Below are 22,416 nucleotides of genomic sequence, written 5' to 3'. Positions count from 1 at the left end.
TCTTAACGAGGCTTTCTGCTAATGAGATATTGTATGCACGTTAGGATGCAAAGGCTAGCTCGAGTCATTTAGCAGCTCAGAATTAGAAGCCATTGATTAAGGCTTTACTCAAGCAAAGTTTAGCAATAGAAAGCCCTCCACACATCCACTCTGCCAACAGAGCCAGGAGAACACACGCCGGACAGAAAGCAACCACAGCAGGAAGAGGGGGAGTCAGCTTGACCAGATTCGGCTTTGGGAAAACTCTGCTGCCAGTTAGAGGGAGTGGCCTCCTACCCTTTTCCAGAAATGTAGCCAAGGTTGCCTCTGACTCTTCCCTTACCCCACTGATATAACTTCTCTTTCTTTCTTTAAGGGCTTTGTTTTTGAGATAATAATGTAATTAACATCCCCCTTCCCTTTTCCCCCTCCATATACCCCTCCTTGCAGTCTATTAAACTCATAGTCTCTTGTTTTCATTAATAGTTATATGCCTGTACATATATGATGAGAATGTATGTATGTATTCCTAAATATGACCTGCTCTGACCTCAGATCTTTGCCTGTCTCCTAGGGTCTGAGACCGCAGGCCTGGGCCACTCTGCCTAGTGCAGGAAGTACTCCTTGTTAACAGTGTGCCTTCCATGAATGGTTTAGAGCCATCGCTGTTGGGGCCACAGCATGCTGAAAACATGGGAAAGTTTAACATGATAGGAAAACCAACTTATTAGCAATTTAAAACATTTGTTTTCCTTTTTGTGCAAGAATCATATGTAGCTCAGGCAGGCCTTGAACTTGCTACATAGTCCAGGCTGACCTTGGACTGATCATCCTGATTCTAGTTCATGAATGCTGGAATTACCAGTGAGCAGCATAATGCCCAGTTTGTGCAATGTTGGGAATGGAACCCAAAGCTTCATTCATGTTTGGAGAGCCCTCTACCAGCAGATCCACTTCTTGACCTCTCACTGGGAGCTTTTTGACATTTGTTTGATCTTTTAAAAAACATTGATATTTAAGTATGCTGGGTGGTGGCCTTGTCCATGTTGGTCAGAAGAGGGCCTTGAATATCCTGGAGCTGGAGTTACAGGCACATAGGCATGGATGCTGGGAAGAAACTCTGGCCTTCTGGAGAGTCGCACATGCTCTTGACTGATGAGCCATTTCTCCAGTCCCAAACTAATGCTGTGTGATTTAGTCAGGGCTTCTATTGCTGCAATGAAACACTACAACCAAAAGAAACTTGTGGAAGGAGGGGTTTATTTCAGCATATGCTTGTAGTCAGTCTGTCACTGAAGGAAGTCAGGGCAGGATCTCAAGGCAGGAACCTGGAGGCAGGAGCTGGTGCAGAGGCTATGGAGGGGTGCTGCTTACTGGCTTGCTCCCCATGGCTTGCTCAGCCTGCTTTCTTACAGCATTCAGACCACCAGGCCAGGGATGGCACCACCCACAGTGAGCTGTGCCCTCCCCCATCAGTCATCAATTAAGTAAATGTACCACAGGCCTGTCTGGTGGTGGCATTTTCTCAGTTGAAATTTTCTCTTCCAAAATGACTCTAGATTGTGCCAAGTTGCCATAAAACTAGCCAGTGCAGCTGGTGTGATCCAGATGGAACTGGAACTTTATTCCTTCTACACAGCTTTACTTCTGACCTGACAACTTTTCTTTGCAGTTTAAGATTGGTGGAGAGTGGTGGACATGGATCGATTACAGCCGCTTCCAAGAGCTCGTTCTGCAGTACGAAGAGAGCGGAGGCTCAAAGACGTTCAGTTCGAGGGATTACATGGCCAGAACCCCACAGTGGGCACTGTTCGGTGCCAAGGAAAGAGGCTTTGATCCCAAGGACACACGATACCAGAGGAAGAACAAAACCAAGGACATTTCCGGATGCTGAGCTTATCTGAGTTAAGGATCTCCAGAAGGCCCCCAGGGCAAAGTTTCCCAGCTGTATTTCACAGTCTGACACCAGCAGGCCGCTGTGCTGGCCACCGAGTACCCATATGTCGGGGCTCAATGCTCCTTACCAGAACTCAGGCCCTTTAATGAGTCGATTTCTGAGACAGTGAAGGGGACAGTCATCTCTGGACTTTTAATAATTTTGGATTTTATTATAGTAATTTTCCTAAGTGCTATCCCTGAGTGTTACCCAGGGAATAAACATCTCTGCCTCTTCCTCCTGAGCCTTTGGCTTTTTCCCTACCTTCCTCTGTTCTCTTTAGATCTGCTCTGCTTAGATAGTGCAGGCTGGCATCCACTCATGGCAATGCTCCTGCCTCAGCTTGCTGATAGCTGGGATTACAGGTCAGCACCACCAGGCAGGCTCTCTGAGCTACTAGCTCTTTGTAGAGTGATCATTTAGTATATTTAGCTTAGAGGGCCCTGGGCTAAACTTTTCTACCCCTTCCAAAGTAAGAACTCTGTTTAGAATCACACCTCCTGAAAATGATTGTTCAGTTTTCAAAGGGTGTGTGTGTGTGTGTGTGTGTGTGTGTGTGTGTGTGTCTCCATGTGACCACAGAGGCCAGAAAATGGCATCATATCTCCTGGATCTGGAGTTACAGGTGGTTTTGAGCTGGCCAGCGTAGGTACTGGGAACTGAACTCAGGTTCCCAGGAAGAGCAGCGGCGCTTAACTGCTGAGCCATCTCTCCAGCACCAAATGTTTTATTTATTTTTCCAAATATTTTAGGGCTTTACATTTTTGCATATTTAGAACTTTTGTGGGAATTGATGGGGAGACCTCTAAGTGGCCTGGGTTTCATTCTGTCTGACCCAGGTTACCATGGCATCCCGGATACCATACCGAGCCCGATCCAGAAGAGATGTTGCTATCCAGTGTGTTATCAGTCCAGCAAACATGCATGGAATAGGTGTTTTGTTCTTTCTGTGTGTGCTCAGGGGACACACCCACACACACACCCCTACCTCTGTCTCCTCTCCCTGTCCCTTTGTCTCATTTTTACCCTCATTGCTGTGTACACTCTGACCTTTAAGGCCTCAAGTTTTTTTTTTTTTTGTTCTATTCTTTTTTCCCCTTTCATTTCTTGAGACAGGGTCTTGTGTATCCCAGGCTGGGCCCAAATTCCCTTTGTAGCTGAGGGTGGCTTCGAACATCTGACTTACCTGCCTCTGAACTCCTGATTGCTGGAATTACAAGTGTGCATCACGGTGCTGGCTTCAAGTTTCTTTTTTTAGTCAGAAACATCTTAGTCAATTTTCTTTTCTCAAGTAATTGAAGTTATTTAAATTTTTTTTTTTTATCTAAAACTTGATAATCTTTCCTAAAGACCCAGGGCCCAGTTACTCTTTTATGTCCTCAGATTAAAGATACTTCTGTTCTTTTGAGTTTTGAGTCCTATCAGAGCCCTCCTCAGGAGTTCCAGGGCCAGCTGGCCTGGGTTTTCGAGTGACAATTGAGAAAGCCAGTCTCGAGGTAGATGGTGAGGACTGAAGCCACGGTTTGCCTCCGACCTCACTCTTGTTCTGTGTCACAGGTGCGCCTTTAGTCACATACAGACCTGGACACGTGTACACCCTCCACGATTAAAGAAGTCAGGATGAATTGGAAAGATAGCTCAGTAGTTGCTAGTGTTTACTGCTTTTGCCTGGGTTCAGTTTCTAGAACCTGTATCAGGAACTTTTGTCCACCTATAACATGACGCCATCTTCTGGCCCCTGGAGGCTCTGCATGCACGTGGTGAACATAAAACTCAGGCAGATACACATGTTCATAAATCTTTTAAAAAATTAGGGGCAGACAAAGCTGGTTCAGCTATTTAAGGTTATTTGTCCCCAAGCTCGATGACCCAAGTCTGATCCTCTAGTTGGCAGAAGTGTGACTCCTGCAAGCTGTCCTCTGAGTAAGTTCTTCTTCTGCAGTGCTCGGTCACACAACCACACACATGCGCAAACACACATAGTAACAGTTTACAGAATTCAAAAGCCTACATTACTAAATAAAGAAATGAGTAGATCACATATTCAGAGGCAGCTATAATCGCTTGTGCTGGGGGGGGCTTGCATTTAGGTTGCCCCGAGTGATGTGTCCCACCACAGAACAGGTACACTGGAAGGGACAGCAGGTTAGACTGACACCAGGGTGGGTGTGTCTTCCTGGATTTCACACACTGTGCTCTTATGTTAGCTTTGGGAGAAGGCAGGCATGCCCTCACCTGGATATATTTTTTGAGGTTTTCTATCGGGAATGTTAGATAAGAGACAAAGTGAAGGTCATTGGCTGTTAAGGGGCTGGAGATAGCTCTAGAGGATTTGCAGTGTATACCTACCCACGCCCTCCTGTGTGCTTTTCAGCCAAGGTCAAGCTGTCTGCAGGATCTCCGGCATCTATGTGCTGGCTTCAGACAGCATCCTTTTGCTAATGCATACTATTTGCTTGTGTGTGCGCGAGTGTGTTTTTTTATACACTTGTGGGTATGCAGGTGTGCTCACCCATGCACATGCAGAGTCCAGAACAGGACCACTCTGTTACTTTTGAACATTCTTCCCTTGAGACAGTGTCTTTTACTAAAAGACCCGGTGATTCCTTTTCTCCACTCCCATCCCCAGCACTGGGGGTTGCAGGCACATGTGTCTACTCTTAGCTTTTTAGGCTTCTGGGCATTCAAACTTGCATCCCCATGCCATGTAAGAAGTGCTCTTACCCACTGAGCCACCTCCCAGGATGATCCTCAATCTGTGGCAGTCTTCTTGCCTCTGCCCTACGAGGGCTGGATAACTGGTATGAGCTACCACACTTGGCATTCACTCACGTGGATGGACACAGACTCTTGTACACACCAAGATTTCTAAAAAGTAGTGGTGTATTGGAAAGATCGCTCAGTAGTTTTGTGTGTTTGCTGCTCTTGCAATAGACCTGGGTTCAGTCTTCTGCATACAACCCATAAAGGTAACAATAATAAAATAGGGCTAGAGATGGCTCAGTGATCAAGAGTGTTTGATGGTCTTGGAGGGGACCCCATGCAGGCCACTTAAGACTGGATCTAACTCCAGCTCCAGGGGATCTTTTGGCCTTGGTAGGCGCGCATGTGTGCATGCATACACACACAGTTTTAAAAATCTTAGAGAAGAGGAGAAAGAAAACCCCAAACATTCTTCAGTTCAGAATACTATATATCTAAGAACTTGGGAAAGTGAGGGAGAAGTTTCTTTTCCTTCACCTTCTTTCCTTCCTCCTCACCCCCCTTTTGTTGTTGAAGCAAAGCTGTAGTCTGTTAAAAGGTTTGGGGTGGAAATGCCTCATTTGGTGCAGTGCCAAACAGGAGGACCTGAGCTTGAATCCTTAGCATTCTGCTCTCCCCTTCATCTTGTTAAGTAGCACAGGCTGCCCTCTAACTCCTGTCATAGCCTAGACAATGATTTCTTGAAAGAATGGCAAACTTATTTTCTTTTTTGTGGTCATCTGTGTACCCCATAGTCTATGTAATCCATCCCAACACATTTGTACCAAACACTCACTTTGTTCTAATTCTTCTGGGGATCTGTTGTTAACTCATTGTAACATAGAACAATCTCACACTTCTGATGATGGCATTTGCAGGAGACAGACTCTCAGAGATGAATAGTGAATGTCGGACAGTCTCTGAGAGTGTTGTCAAGGAGGCGGGGTCAGTGGGTATCCAGAGATGCCTCCTAGTAGGAGGCAGGGCAGCTGTGATTTTGCAGAGGCCTAATGAAAGAAATCTTGATTCTAGAGAGGAAGGGAAGACTGGCAGAAGGGCTCGGGTCCACCTGTATACTTAGAGCTGAGAGATGATGTAGAATATGGAGGAGGCTGGGGTGGGGGGAGGTGGTTCAGTGGCTAAGGTCCTTGCCTTGGAAGTGTAGGACCTGAGTTCAATTCCCAACACCCACATAAAAAGTTGGGCTTGATTGTGTACAACCTTTGGCCTGTGCAACCTCGATGCTATGGGAGACCGATACCAGAGGATAGCCGATGCTTGGTGGCTGCCAGCCTCGCCATATTGGTTACTTTTCTATTCTGATAAAACACCATGACCAAGACGCCTTAGAGAAAGAAGGGTCTGTTTGGGCTTCTGGTCATGGTGTTGAAGCAGTCACAGCAGCCCTGGCAGCTGGAGCTCCAAACAGAGTGAACTGGAAATGACCCAAGTCTTGTCTCAAAGTGTGTCCTCGGCAACATATTTCCCCCAGCAAGGCGACACCACCTAGACCTCCTCAAACAGCACAAAGCATCAACACAGAAACGCATGCAGGCAAAATACCTGTAAACATAAGACTAGACAAATACCTTTCCAACCAGTTATCCCGCCTGGAGTCCCTGTTTACATGAAGTGAGGAACAGTGTGTCAGGAGAACACAGGAGTGGTAGAGGACACCCACAGTCTCCATTTGGCTTCTGCACACATGGATTTGGTGCCTCACATACCTGCACACTCGGGGGCGTGGGTGGGGGAGCAGGGAGGGAGGGAAAGGGCCAGCCAAGCCTAGAGAGTCTAATGGTGGATTCAGGGAGGTGGAGGCCTCAGCCTTAGGAACAATTATGCAAAAGAACAACTTGATCTGGTTTGCATTTTAATAAGATCCCTGGAGCAGCAGGTTTTTAAATGGCTTGGAGAGGCCAAGAGGGAAAGGCATGATGAGTTGGCGAACAGTTTCATAGACTTGGTCTAGAAGTAATGGCCCCTGGGGTGTGCCTGTGTCGTGTGTGTGTGTGTGTGTGTGTGTGTGTGTGTGTGTGTGTGTGTGTGTGTGTGTGTGTGTGACATTTGCACAAGTGGGTTGTAAAGCTGTGGATGGATTCAGGAGAAATCTATGAGGTAATGTGTAATGGATGCAGCTGCAGATTGGTCACACAGCGTGGGGAATTCAAAGGTCAGTGTTGGCCCACCATGGCCTGGCCTGGGAATAGGATAGAGGGTGGTAGCATGTAGAGGGCTCTCGAGGGTGACGGTCAAGAGGACCCTCAGAAAGGTTAGAGCCTCCAGGGAGACAGAAATGTATCAGTTACCATCCAAACCTAGGGAAGGGGCTCAGCAGTTAAGAGCCCAAACTGCTCTTAGAAAGGATCCATTTCTGCTACTCAGTCACCTGGAGCTCCAGGTCCAGAGATCCCAGGGCCCTCTTCTCAACGCCATCAGCAAGGGTGTCTGTCTATGTGAAGTAAGTACCACAGGACACTTGTGTGAGAGCGTGTGGAGACTATGGGACAACCTCAGCTGCTGTTCCTCAAGTGCCAGTGAGCCACATCCCCAACCCTTTAACTGGAGAATTCCAGACAACTGTTCTACCACTGAGCCACGCCCCCAGCCCCTTACTGAGGGATTCTAGGCAGGGGCTCTCGCACTAAGACACGCCTCCAGCCCCTCACTGGGGAATTCTAGGCAGGGGCTCTACCACTGAGCCACGCCCCCAGCTTTCACTGGGGGATTCTAGGCAGGGGCTCTACCGCTGAGCCACACCTCTAGCCCCTCACTGGAGGATTCTAGGAAGTGTTCCCTCATGGACTAGCTCTCTTTCCCAGCTCTCCTGGGACCCCTTTCTCAGCCGAACCCAGTGACTCTACCCTATTTCCCATTTCTTAGTCTTTTGTCCTGGGTGAGAGGGTGCAGGTGACATTCTATTCTTGTCACTGGCCTGTCTGGGTCTGTCTGTGGCTAATGCAGAGTGTAGGCTATTAGGCAGAGTCCTTTGTGGCTCTTTTTTTTTTTTTTTTTTTTAAGCCTATTTTAATTTCCAAACCTTTTAGGGGAGGTAGCGCAGCAGCTACAACCTCATGCTCCGTCTGCCTCCTCATTATGACAATTTATGACTCAGAGTCACAAACTGACCATTCCTTTGGCTCCCACATCCTGTCCCACTCTGCTCCATGTCCCCTCCAAAAGACTCAGCCTGCTGTTCCCAGGGGACAGGAAGTGCTGATGTAATGGCTTCTGTTGCTGATATTGCCCTGGTCATTGGGGTGCCAAGGTTGCCTTCAGGCCTGGGGGGGGGGAGATGAAGAGAAAAGATGAACTTTCTTTAAAGCTACTCCTCGTCACAGTGTGCTCATTTTCCTGGGCTATGTTTACCTGAGCTAATGTGTTTATTTAATTTGACAGGAAAATCAGAATATGTCTTTCCCATTACCACATCATTCAAACACATCTAGACATAAAATAAAGGATGTGTTTACAGTTCTTAAACACTGTATCTCGTTAAGGAACCACTTCCTCAGTCTGATGGCAACTCAGTAGCCAGACTGTGAGCACTGGTGTGGTGAGGAGGGCACCTTGTGCCCAACAGCTGGGGACAGAGGCAAATGTCCGCCTCTCCATGGTCACCAGTTCTACCACCACCCTCAAGGGAAAAAGCTTTCAGATTCTCCATGGGCCCTGACACCATTTCTCACATGCTTAGATGGCTTCCATAGTAACTGGACATGTCTCTCTTAAGTAAAGGAAAGCCATTTTTGACTTTGTTTTTTGGAGTCCTGGGGTCAGAACCTAGAACCTTGTGCACTAGGCATAACATGGTGTTGCAGTTTATCAGTTTAAAATATTTGCCTCCTGCATGAGTCAGCATTCTGTTACTGTAACAAATACCTGGATACAAATAGTTTACAAAGAGGAAAGGTTCATTTGGGCTCACAGTTTTGAAGGTCTTGGTCCACAATCATTTAACGGTAGTTTTATGTGTGTAAGACCCATGAATGTGAAGCAGAACATTATGGCAGAAGGGCAGGATGTAGCAAAACTAGACCCTAGTGTTAAGCCAGGCAGCAAAGAGAGTAAGAGGAGGAGATGGGGTGCCATTACCCCTGTAAGACTACAATCTCCAATGGCTTGTCTCTAGTTCAGTGGTTCTCAACCTTCCTAATGTTGTGTTCCTTGTGTTGTGGTGACCCCAAGCATAAAATTATTTTTTGTTGCTACTTAATAACTGTAATCTGTTACTGTTATGAATTATGAAATAAATATGTTTTCTCATGGTCTTAGGTGACCTCATGAAAGGATCATTTGCCCCCCCCCAAGGGGATGTGGGGTTGAGAACCATTGCTCTAGGCCCCACCTCTAAGTTTCTACCACTTTCTAATAGTGCCACGTTAAAGAATCAGACTTAGGGGTCATATTAATATTTTTGTATTATTGTGAGTGAAACACAGAAACAAATGAAGGCTCGTGGTTCCAAGGATATCAGTGCATCAAAGGCGGGGAAGGTAAAGCAACTCAGCTTACGGTAGTAGGAGCTCGTGGTAGAAGCTGTTCACATCATGATGGACCAGGAAGGAGAGAGAGTTGGGAATGAGGGACTTCATATAATCTTCTGAGATGCCTTCTCTCCCAGCCCAGTGATCTCCCTTCCCCCAGTTGAGCTCACTTCCTAAAGAGCTCATGGCCTCTTGAACTAGCGCCCCCTGCTGGTGAACAAGTGGCTAAACTCTGAGCCTGTGGGGATAATTCATTTTCAAACCATAATGGAGGACATAGAGGATTTTATTCGTACCACCCCTCTCCCTATTCCCCGGGAGAAGTCCCTGAGTGAGAGATGGTATCTTCATCAGCTTCTCTTGGAGTCAGTCTTCGGGTGGGCCTCATGCAGACACAGTACAAGCTGTGTGCAGAAGGACCAGTGTACGAATCACTTCTTTGGCACGCTCACAAAGTAACAGATCCCTAGCTGTCTTAATTAGCTTCCTTTCTTTCCTCTTCAGCCAGTTATGAGGGCCCTAATAACTAATGAGCACTTGGTAATGGATTCGTCTCTAAAAAATATTTCTCTGTAAAAAAATAAAATAAATAAAAAGTCAGAGGTAACTTGCCATGTCGATTACTAAAAGCTCTTACCAAAATGCCTTGGTGTATCTTGGTTTTGAGAGGCTCTAAATGGTTTTCTGAGTTTGATCAGGACCAATTTATTCTTTTAAGACGTACTAATTTTGCAATGAGAAGCATTTCTGAATGAGTCAGAAAACCCTATCACCATTTTCTTCCAGCCAGTTCAAAATATTTCAGTGTTTTTGTTCTGATATGTGGGTTTAGCGAATCATGTTTCTCTCCTTATTCCATATTGTGTGTGTGTATGCATGTGTGTATGAGTGTGTGTGTGTGATGGGGTGTGCATGTGTACACACACACACACACACACACACACACACACACACACACACACACACATATATATATATATATATATATATATATATATATATATATATATATATATATATATATATATATATATGGAGGCATGTCATGGCACACATGTAGTGGTCAGAGGACATCATGCTATTTTTTTCTTCCACCATGTTGGTTCTGGGACTTGAACTCAAATCGTCAGGATTGGAGGCAGACCCCTTTACCCACTGACCGCCCCCCTCTCCTTTTTTTACCTTGTTTTTTGAGACAGGCTCTCCCACTGGTCTGGGCCCCAGGGAGCTGCCTGTCTCAGCCGCCCTGCACTGGAATTATAAGCACACAGAGCAATGCCTGACTTTTTTTCTCTTCACATGGGTTCTGGGAATCGAACTCTGGTCCTCATGATTGCAAAGTAAGCACTTACTAACCGAGTAGTAACCGCTAGTCTACTTTTTAGTATTTTCTCTATTTCTCTCCTGATAGGTAGAATGAGCAGACCACCGCGCTTTAGTGGTCATATCAGTATTTTATATTTTCGAGCCCCAGCATCCAGAGCTCCTCCTTTGACCAATTGCTATAGCGTCTTCCCTGATGCCTCCCCACAGGGACCTGCACACTTTCTCCCTGTCCTTCTCTTGTGAACTTGACCGTTGGGTTCATTGTATGTTCATTGTGTGTGAGATCATATGAATTGTCGTCAGCACACTCACACACACACACACACACAACATGCATGTGCAAATACATGCATGCACCCACACACAAATGCATGCATACTATTTACACAAGCACTTTTAACTATTGAGCCATGACTTTAGATGCCTCAAAGACTGCCCTTTCACGCACCCATGAGACATAGCATTTTATTCCTGAGATCAAATGCACAGAGAGGGGACTTACTTGAGGACAGGTTTGTGTTAGCACATGCTTTCAGAGGTCAGTACACTTGGCTGTGGTTTTGCTGAGCCCCCTGTGAGTTGGAACTTCACAGCACTAGGAATGCTTGGGAAGGCTCTTTGCCTCCTATAGCAAGGAAACATAGTAGAGTCATCAGAGGAAGGAGCTGGGGCAAGATAGAGCCCCTTCGATGGGTTGTGGGAAACTCAAACATCATGAAGGACCAGAGTGCTGTGACTCCCTGCCCTTAGGGATCATCAACCAATAGTCCATGAGGGCAGAGGGGACAGAGACAAAGAACGGGGTTTCCAAGCCCTGTGAGCATATGTGAATGACCATACTGGGACCAGATCAACTTTACTTTGTGTGATCAAGGCTTTTATAATTTTGGGGACTGGAGGTACAGGCATCCAGGATGGGCAAGGGTCATTGGCTAAAGGCTTGGGGTACCGAAATGCCTCAATAGCATGGGAAGCATCTCAGGAATCTCAGGGGCTAGCTGAATGGGTTTTTATCAGGAGAAAGGAAGTTGGACCTGTAGTCTTAACTAAGGCTATGGGACATTCTGCATGTAGGGGTGTGTGTGTGTGTGTGTGTGTGTGTGTGTGTGTGTGTGTGTGTGTGTGTCTGTGTGACTTTTGAACTCCTCAGGCAAGGTTAGAGAAAGGGAAGCCCTGCCAATGAAGGAGTCCTCCATTATGTGCTGAGCCCCAGAAGGCTATCAGAGCCATGGTAGACTTTAACCTTAATTAGCAGAGCAACAAGTAGATCAAGCTAGAAGTGGACTGGCGACAAGAGGACCCTAGCAGAAGATATGCTGGTCAAAGTCACACACCGAGTAACCCATTCCTTCAAAGGAGCCTCACCCTCCACTGTCCCAATTCTCTAGTGAGTTATTAAAAAAAAAAAATACTGTGTCTTATTGGGGGATGGAGCACACCTTTAATTCTAGCACTTGGGAGGCAGAGGCAGATGGCTCTCTCAGAGTTCGAGGCCATCCTGGTCTACAGAGCAAGATCCAGGACAGCCAAGGCTTCACAGAGAAACCCTGTTCCCCCAAACAATGTGTGTGTGTGTGTGTGTGTGATGGTGTGCGTGTGAAGAGGTCTGAGGATAGCCTTCTATCTTGACGCAGGCTCTTACTGTTCATCACTATGTACACCAGGATAGCTCTCCTACGAGCTTCCACAGAGTCTCCTGTCTCTGCCTCCTATGTCCCGAAAGGGGCGCTGGGATTATAGGTGCCTGGCTACCTTATGGGTTTGGGGATATGAATTCAGCTCATTAGGTTTGCATAAGGCAGGCGCTTTCCTGAGCCATCTTCCCAGCTCTGTTTTTGGCTTTTGAGATAAGGTTTCAAGAAATCCAAGATGACCTTGAACTCCCTCTGGAGTCAAGGGTGATCTTGAACTTTTAACCCTCTCTCCCCCAAGCTCGAAGATTACAGATGGATACCCCTAAGTCCAGTTGGATGTAATGCTAAGATGGAACCCGGGGCCTCGTGCCTGCTAGCGAGCAACATCTTTAGCTCAGAAACTGACTTAAAAGTATTCATGCAGTGTGCATATATGAGTGTGTATGGGCTCTCCTATTTTTACAAGTGTTCCAAACTCAGGGTGGGTTTACACTGCTTGTGTTTTGCACCCTGAGCCATCTCACTAGCTCTATATGGACGCTGAGCTCCAAACTCCAGTGCTTGTGACTGCAGTCCTGTCCTCTGAGCCATCTCTCCAGCCCCCCAAAGACTGACTTGGAATGCCCCCAGAAAACCGAAGACCTTCACTTACCACTCACTTGCAGAGATGCCTATTGTATCTTTCTGCAGGTGTCTTTTGGGGAACCACTTACATTTGGTGGTAAGCATCATCCTCTCTTCTCTGTTTCCATGGCCTCAACCCTGGGGGGCTGCCTCTAGTCCTCCAGTCACCGGGACTGTCCACCCCAACAGAATGCTAATATTGGTCTAAGTAGAAAGTGAACTTGGGGACTTTTGATGCAGTTGGACGCCAAGGTCCTACAGCGAGAAGAGGAAGTTTGTTAAAATGGAACAAATTGAAAGATGCCTGATTCCCAGTCTCTCACCTCTATTTGATATTTAGAATAGCTCACAGCAGGTGATGTAATTATATACAACAATGGTAAGGTATAGAAACCAAGCAAACGAGTTAGAAACAGTTACGGACTCCAAGGTAAAGAAAATAAGTGGTATTCATATAACATTAATCACTCACGAATAATAATGACATGGGTACCAAATAAATGTTGCTTCAGCCAAAAATGATGACATATGAGGAAGAGGGAAAGAGTGTGAGCTCCGGATTGTCATTTGATTCACCAATTGGTTAATACCTAGTATCAGAGACATCAAGAGACAAGAGCGTGGCCGGGCGGTGGTGGTACACGCCTTCAGTCTCAGCACTTGGGAAGTAGAGGCAAGGGGATCAGGGGCTCCAGGCTATCCTTGGCTACATAGGGAATTCGAGACCATCCTGAGCTACATGAAACCCTTTCTCAGGAATAAGTATGGAATCATATAATGTGAGTAATCTAAACACACAGCTAGAAAGCTGGTGGAATGTGGGTATTTGGTTTTAGCATTTCTCAAGTTTTGAAACATTTATTGTTGCTGCGTTTGTGTGTGTGAATGAATGGGTGATTATGTACGTGTGTGGAGGTCAGAGGACAACCCTTGGGAGCCAGTTGTCTCCTTCCATGATGAGGAGTCGCTCATTCGCTTCTGCCATGTAGCAGCTCCAAGCTAACTGGCTCATGAGCTTCCCTGGGATTCTCTCATCTCCACCTTCCATTCACCGCCGAGTGCTGGTTTACAGAAGCCCACTGCTGTGTCTGGGTTTTTAGAGCTTCTTATGTGGGGTTCCAGGTATTGAACTCATGGTGGCAGGAGTTTGTGGCAAGCCCCTTTACTTTGTGGAGCCATTTCGCTTCCCTGCCCTTTCATTTTTCTTCCATTTAAATTAGATATTCCATACAGTTCTTTCCTAACTCCTCCCAGATCCTCTCCCCATCCCCTTCCATTCAGATCCACACCCTCTCCTTTAGTCTCTCATTAGAAAATGAACAGGCTGTTTTTGTGGGACTCCTAACAGAGGGAGAGTCTTTTATGCTCTTGCCTGCTTTGGGAACTCTTGTCCTCCCTTCTGGGGTTGCCTCATCTAGCCTTAATATAAGGTGAGGTGCCTAATTATTTTTCTTTCCAAGACAGGGTTTCTTGTGTAGCCCCTGGCTGTCCTGGGATTTGCTCTGTACCAGGCTGGCCTTGAACTCAGAGATCCATCTGCCTCTGCTTCTGTGGCGATGTAATTAAAGGTGTGCGCCGCCACTGCCCCTCAAGGTTTCTAATCTTACTGCAGCTTGGTAAGTATGCCATGCTTGGTGGATATCTCTAGGAGGCCTGCTCTTTTCTAAAGGGAAATGGAGGAGTGGAGGGAAGGGAGGAGATTGGGGGTGTGTGGGGGACTGGGAAGAAAGGAAGGAAGGAATATAATAAAGTACAATGAGATAAAGCAAAAACAAACAAGCTGGAAAAGGACAAAGCAAGCAAGTAGAAGAAAAAGAATCAAAGAAAAAGCACAAGAAACACATATGGATCCAGACACACATGCTTGCACATGCAAAAATCTCATACCAACACAAAACCTGAAACATAATATATATGCAAAAAAAAAAAAAAAAGAGAAAGAGAAAAAAACACCCAGATAAAACATTATGAGACAAAGATCCTCCAAAGGTGCCATTGAATGTGTTTTGTGTTGGCCATCTACTGCTGGGCATGGGGCCTGCCATGAAGAGAGATTTGCATCCCAGTGAGACTCCACTGGAGAACACAGGCTTCTTCTTTTTGAATGGTTATAATGTGAAGGTAGCGTCTGGGTTAGGGACCGGGGATTGTATGCACTTTTCCTCTCTGCTCTGGGACCCCATCTGGAGCAGACCTGTTGCAGGCCCTGTGCACGGCACCACAGCCTCTGTGAGTTCCTGTGTACATTGGTTTAGTTGTGTTTGGAAGGTTTTTGGTCCTCAGTGTCCTCCATCCCCTCAGGTTCCTAAACTCTTCCCTTTCCCCATTCCACAGGGTTCCCTGAGCCCTTGGGGGACAGATTTGGACTGTCACCATACTTCAATTTTAAATTAAAAAAAAATGTGTACCTGTATGCCAGAAGAGGCATCAGATCCCATTAAAAGGATTGTGAGCTACTGTGTGGCTGCTGGGAATTGAACTCAGGTTCTCTGGAAGAGCAGCCAATGCTCTTAACCACTGAGCCATTTCTCCAGCCTGTTTTGTTTGTTTGTTTTGTTTTGATTTTGTTTTTTGTTTGTTTTATTTTTGAGAAAGCTCCATACCGATTTACATAGTGATGCCATAAGTTTACAGATAACATTTTTTAAAAAAGATTTTTATTTCATTTAAAATGTGTGTGTGGGTTTGTATACATTGAGCATAATGTCCTTGGAGACCACACGAGGGCATCAAATTCCCTAGAGCAGGAATTACGGGTGGTTTTAACCAGCCTGATATGAGTCTGGGTAATGGAATTTGGGTTCTCTGCAACTGAGGCAAGTGCTCTTAATTCTGTGTAACCTCGCCACTGTCCCCAGGCCCCCAAGGATAAATATTCTGACCTTCTCACACTAAGGTTATATGATTTCTTCTAATTGCACCATGGGAAAATAAATTTCAATTATTTATGAGCGTGGAACTCAAATAAATCTCGAGGTCTTAAGTCCTGGCAAAGAAGTGGTAGTTAGTGACTAAAAAGCAGTTCTAATGTGTACTGAAATAATTAAGAGACAGAATGGAGCCAGCTCAGAACCACGGCTCTAAGTCTTAAAACACTCACTTCTCTCTCCCGTAGTTTGGTTGCTGAATAGTTTACAGGATTATTTTGGTTTCTTTAAAACACCCATTCTTTTTGTGTAGGGGAGGGTGTATGGTGGGAGGGTTAGTTCATGTGTGTGCACACTTGTGTGCGTGTACATTTAGAGGGCAGAGGTCAACCTCCGCTGCTGTTCCTCAGGAGACGTCTGCCTTCACTTTTTTTTTTTTTTGAGGCAGGGTCTCTTACTGGTCTGAAATTCACCAAGTAGGCTAGGCTAGCCAGCCATTGAGCCCCAGAGCTTCACACAGACTCTGCATCCCCAGCACTGGGCTTACAAATGTGGGAGACCATATCTGGCTTTTTATGTGGGTGCTGGTTTCGAACTCAGCCCCTCATGTTTATGGAGCAAGCAATTAGCTGAGCCATCTTGCTGTTCTGCTTTAAATAACACAGGTCTTGGGGGCTGTGACATCATCTTTGGAACAGTCCTATGAGCCAGATATTATCATTTCTTGCTGCAAAGAGAGGATTCAAGGTTCAGAGAAGCTGGACAGTGTGTTCAGAGGAGCACAGCAAAGAAGAGGTAAATCAAATCTCCCCAACTCAAGCCATTGCACTACATGGCCCTTTTTGCTAACATTTGTTAGTGCTTTATGCTGGTTTTTTTTTTTGCCTTCCCTGTTAATTGTTTGCTGTCTTTTCTTATTCTTAAATTGTTTTGCTGTTTTTGAGGTAGTCTCCTTGCAGAGCCCAGGCTGACCTCAAACATGCAATTCTCCTGCTTCAGCTTTTGAGTGTTAAGATTACAGGCACTTCCACAGCTTTCTAGCTTTGTTCTTTAAAAGCATTTATTTCCTAAAATATTTATTTATATTTTAAATTACACATATGTGTGTATGTGTGTGTGTTTGTGTGTGTGCGCACATGAACACATGTATGCCTAAGTGCAGTGTTCATGGAAGCAGACGCACTGGATTCCTGGGGAAACTGGAGATACAGGTAGCTGAGAATCATTCAGTGTGGATGCTGGGAATGAACCCGGGCCTTCTAGAAGTTCATAAAGCACTCTTGCCAGCAGAGCCATCTCCCCAGCTCCTTCTTTTATCCCTTCAAATAGAAACCAAACTGTAAAAATATCTGTGTGTCCTGGGGATCTCCCACTAGCCGTAATCCCAAGTCCTCATGGGTTCTCTGCAGAATTCACAACATAGACAAAATCATTACTGGAAGATCCTGTCTTACTCCATAAACACATGTGAGATGACAGGCATCTGCTATGATATTCCACAAGTCCATATTCCTTAGAGTTCTGTATGCAACTTCTTTGCCTAAAGAGAAAAACAAGTATTAAAGACCAAATATGATGATCTATCCCCACTGTCAACTTGATTGCATTTAGAATCACTGTGGCAATGTAGCTCTGGGAAAGTCTTGGAGGAGGTTTCTAGATTGGCTTTATTAAGGCAAGAAGACCCATTCTGAATGTGGGCAGCAACCTTCCATGAGCTGGGGTCCTGGGCTGAATAAAAAAGAGAGAGTGAGCTGAACACCAGCTTTTATCTTTTATTCTTGACTGCACACAGCATGTGGTTGCATGTATGTACAGTTCTGTGTGGACAAGCATGTAGAGGCCAGTGACCAGCTTCAGATGTTACTCAGGTATTGCCCACCAGTTCTGTATGTATGTATGTATGTATGTATGTATGTATGTATGCATGCATTTGAATTCCTCTCACTGGGATCAGGAACTTACTAAATAGGCTGGATTGGCTGACCATGAGCTTCAGGGATCTGCCTGTTTCTGTCTGGTTAGCACTGGCATCATGTGTCACTCTACTCTGCTTTTTTTTAAATCCACATTTATTTATGTAGTATGTGTGCGCTTGTGCACATGTGCGTGTGTTCCCATGTGTGTACACCACAACATTCTTATAGAGGTCAGAGAATGACTTTCTGAAGTCTGTTTTCTCCTTCCACAATGTCAGGTCATGAGGCTTAGCAGCAAGCTTCTTTATATGCTGAGCCAGCTCTGCAATTTTCTATGAGGTTGTGGGGTCCAACTCAGGTACTCACACATGCATGACAAACACCTTGCCAACTGTGCCATTGTCCCTCCACCCCACCCCTCCTGGTTTTAGAGATACCAGAAAAAAGTAGATTTTATAGAGACTCCTTGGAGCAGAGAGCCAGGAAGCAGCATTTAGTCTTGTATCCTCAGCAGGTGAGTCAGTTCAAAGGGGTTCAGTGGCTTTAAGAGATGGCAACTCTTCTTGGAGGTTTGATTGTTCCAAGCTAATCCCTCATGCCTCGCAGCAGACTTAAGCTCTGAGAAAAATCTCATAAAGAAAACATGAAAAAATATAGAAAGCTTTGTACTTTGCTCCCTTACTTCTGAAAATATTTACAGATGTGATTGCGTCTGAGGGAGGAGGTAAAGAAAGGAAAAGTCTTTTTTCTTGTTGAAAGAAAGGGCAGTGGTGGATGTGTGGCCCAGTCTGGGTTTGAACTTGCTATGTTGCTGAGAATGACCTTGAACTTCTGATTTCTCTAACTCTACTTCCTGAGTGCTGAATTATGGGTGTGCATTTGCACAGTTGCTGTTTTATTTTTAGATTTTAAATTGTTTGTGTGCATGCGTGTATCTGCTTTAGAGTATGTGTGTATGAGTCTCTGTGTGGGAATGTGCATGTGAGTGCACTGCCTTTAGAAGCCAGAGGAGGGCAGAAGATTCCCCAGAGCTGGAGTTAACGGGAGGTTGTAAGCGGTTGATGTGAGTGCTGAAAAGCAAATTTGGGTCCTCTGCAAGAACAACAAGCAATCTTAAACTACAGAAGCATCTTTTCAGTACCTGCACTTTGTTTTTAATATGGCAGTTGATGCGTCTCTGTTGCTCATGGTGGGAGAATGATGCAGAAGGTATTTATACCATGGTTGACCAAGAAGCAGCAGGAGAGGAGCTAGAACCAGGAATCAGTAAAACCTTCCAAGGCCCACCTCAGTGACCATGTTCTGCCAGTGAAGTCTCATCTCTGATAAACTTACCAGCTTTCAAAGCAATATCTCAGTCCATGTAACAACCAATGTGGTGGTGCACCTGTAATCCTAGTGTGTGGAGACAGGCGGAGCCCTAGGACTCACTGGCCAATTAGCTTAACCCAATCACTTGCTGTGGCCAGTGAGAGACCCTGTTTCAAAAAACAAACAAAACAACAAGGTGCCATGCTCTTGAAGAATGTCACTAAAAGTTGACTGACCTCTGGCTACCACATGCCCACAAGTACATGCACATTCATATTCACATGCAAAGGTACACACACACACACACACACACACACTTGCAAACCAGCCTCAGATTCAAAATACAATAGCATCTTTCTTGACTCTTTGCCTCATGATAAGGAATTGAGATCTAAGAAAGCTTCCTTAAGTGTGTAATATGCATGTGCATGTGTTATGGTAAATGTCTCCCCCCGCCCCCACATGTGTGTGTGTGCGTGTGTATGCATATATATACATGAGATGTGGCATGGGTGTGGAGATCCAAGGACATCCTCAGGTGATGGTCCTTGATGTCCCTTTTGTTTGGAATGGGATTTCTTTCTTGCTTCACAAACCACAGTGGCTTCTAGAAGGTCTTCTGTTTCCACCTCCCATCTTGCTATAGGATTGCTGGGATTATAGACACACACACAGAATTGCTCCTGGCATAACATGGTGCTACTGATTCAACTCATGTCTTCATGCTTTTGAGGCAAACACTTCATCCATGAAACCATCTTTCCAGCCCCTAATCTGAATAAACATAGTTTATTTACTTTTTATTAAATCCTCCATTCCTTCCTGAAAAATACTCTCTGAAAACTAGGAATAAAAGATAACATCCTGTAGTGGATTGGTTCTAATGCTATTGGTGTTAATTCGGCTCCCAAAAATCACAGGAGAATTAGTATGACTGCGTGTGAGCCGCAGATGGTCCCTGCCCCTAGCTGATTCTAATTGGTTAATAGGGTTGCCAGTGGCCAATGGCTGGGCAGAGAGACAGAGGCAGGACTTCAGATTTCTCAGGTAAGGTTCCATGAGAGGAAGGAGGTTTTAGAATCACCAGAATAGGGGAGCAGAAAGATCAAGCCTTGAGAGCTGCAGGAGAAAAGGCATATAATATGTAAGAATCGGGATAGAGTGCCCCTAGACCAATTGGGTCTGGAGTAGCAGAGATGGAATATAGGTTTTAAGACATAATAATTCAGGAATATTGGAGGTGAGAGTTTGCTAACCATAGGGAGGTTTGGAGATGCCCAGCCATTGCGCTGTTTAAGACATATTAAAAGTAAGGCTGTGTGTGTGTATGTGTGTGTGTTGTGTATATGTGTGCACGTGTGTTTTGGGAATTCAGAATATTTTAGTGGGTGTAGAGTAGGCGTGTGTATGCTGGGAAGTTTAGAACACATTAGTAAATTACCGCTTCAACATCTTTAATGTGGTAGAAGCATCTATATGTCCATTCAAAATTTAAAATAAGAGGCATGTGTGCACTTGAAATTTTTACTTAATATTTTATTTTATTACATTTACATTGCTTTTACATGATGTGTGCGTGTGTCTGTCTATCTGTCACATGTATGTTCGTGTTCAAGAAGGTATCAGACCCCCTGGGGCTAGAGCTATAGGTGGTTTGAGCCACTCCTACAGGTTTGGAAAAACAGACCTGAGTCCCCTCTAAGAGCAGCGAGCCCTCTTACATGCTGAGCCCTCTCTCCAACTCTCTTGTTCAATATTTTACCAGAAGTTCTAGTCTGTGTAATAAGATAATAAAAAGAAATAAAAGACATCCATATTGGAAATGAAAAACTGAAAGTTGGGAAATTATTTCTCTCCAGACTTATTATAAAGCTGTGGTAATTAAGATAATGTGTTATTTATTGAAAAGCCCAGCCTTGCTTCTTCCCATTGATTTTTTCCCCCTTCGTCAAAATTTAATTGTCTGTCTCATCGTGGGCATGTTTTTGGTGTTTTTATTCCATTTCATTGACAGTCATCAAAATAAAACCTTTATCTTCCTATAAGAAACAACTAAAGGAATAAAGAGGCAGAGTATGAACCAGCAGATGTGTTGGCACACATCTGGCACACATCTGGGACACACCTGGCATCCCATAACCCTAAAGGTGAAGGGTCAGGTGTTCAAGGTCATCTCTAACTAAATGTGAGCTCTAGGCCAAGCTAGGTAACTTGAGACACTAGAACCTGTGGTCTCCAGCAACATCAGTGTGCCTCCCTTCCGGCTCTGATGGGGGCAGGGAGGTATCAGTTCGGCTTGGTCGCAGCTCCCTGACAGTTTTACCACTCACATCTCAGCTCCCGAGAGCCTTTCTACATACACGCTAAGGAATGCCCTCCCTTCTGTAGTAATGAGTATTTCAATCCTGACCCGGGGCTTTTACCCCGCCTTTGTTTATTGAGTTCCCTGATAGAACTCACAGTCTTTATATTTACAATGTGTCTTAAGCAGCACAAGAGCTGGGCAGCTTCCTCCAAGTTTTTAGAATCTATTTCCCTGCGGATAACCCCAAGTTATAATTTACCATTTACCATGTTCCATCTGAGCTGCTCTTAAGTGCAACTGGGCAGCCTTTGGGGGTCCCACTCTCTTGACATTTTCCCATGGTGGCTTCCTTGCTCCTTCTCCTCCTTGTGGTCCTCCCAGACCCAATCCCACAAAACCTCAACCTCATCTGTGTCTCTTCGGCTCAACTATTGGCTGTTGAAATCTTTACTCACCAATCAGAATTAACTTGGGGGCGGGGCCAGAGGGGCTACAGCAGACTCAAGGTCTTGGGGGCTCCACTCTTAGCATTACAATAGACCGTTAAAAATAAAACCTCAACCTCCTTCTCTTGTGCTTTTGGCTTTTCTGAGACAGGTTCTCATGGAGCCAGGGTGGGTTTGAACTTCCAGTCATCTTGCTGCCGTCCTTCAAGGGCTGGGATTACAGGCACGTGCCACCACACCTGACCCAGTGGTATTCATCCCAAATGTTCTTTCTTCCTCTCTCTCAGCATGTGGATGCGTGCGTGCATGTCATGCTTGTGTGTTTGTGTGTGTGCTTTTCTGTATGTGTGCGAAAAGGTGTGTGAGCATACAGGCGTCTTCCACAGTGTGCTTGTGACGATCAGAACTCCACTTTGTAAGGTCATTTCTCTCCTTGCATTCCGACGTCCAGGACTTGAACTCAGGTCTTCAGGATTGTGCTGCAAGCACCTCCACCCGTTGAGCCCTTCCTCCAGCCTTCAACTGCAACCTCACATTTACGCATGTCATGTGTTGCTGGTTTGTTCTCTTGACCCCACTAGAAGCCCCTTTCTGACTTGGTAGCTTCCTCTGCCTCCAGCACCTTAGACAGCTCCAGGCGTATGGTCCATCTTGTGTGGAATGGATGTGTAGTTTGATTCCTGTTGATTGTCAACCGGACAGAATGCAGATACACCCTATAGACAGATCTCTGGATATGTCTCTGAGGGATTTAAAAAAATTATGGTACTTCAGATGTCAAGACCCACCATAATGTGGGCAGCACGAGACTGGATAAAAAGTGAGCTGAGCACCCACATC

At 45.4% G+C, this 22,416-nt stretch overlaps 1 protein-coding gene across 3 annotated transcripts in view; it reads left to right on the top strand.

The window, feature by feature from the left end:
• The window catches only part of LOC308439469 (S-adenosyl-L-methionine-dependent tRNA 4-demethylwyosine synthase TYW1), a 74,021-nt gene extending 71,908 nt beyond the window's left edge, over nt 1–2,113 (top strand). For all 3 annotated transcript variants that reach the window (XM_080941292.1, XM_080941293.1, XM_080941291.1), the window contains one exon: nt 1,652–2,113. In XM_080941292.1, coding sequence (XP_080797418.1) covers nt 1,652–1,873 — 222 coding nt within the window. In that variant the 3' untranslated portion in view covers nt 1,874–2,113. The remainder of the gene's footprint in view (nt 1–1,651) is intronic.
• Nucleotides 2,114–22,416: the final 20,303 nt, after the last annotated feature.

The sequence above is a fragment of the Micromys minutus genome, assembly GCF_963924665.1.
Source record: "Micromys minutus genome assembly, chromosome: 29".
Taxonomy (NCBI): Eukaryota; Metazoa; Chordata; class Mammalia; order Rodentia; family Muridae; genus Micromys; species Micromys minutus.
The sequence above is the reverse complement of the archived record's forward strand: the minus strand, read 5'-3'. Positions and strand labels throughout refer to the sequence as shown.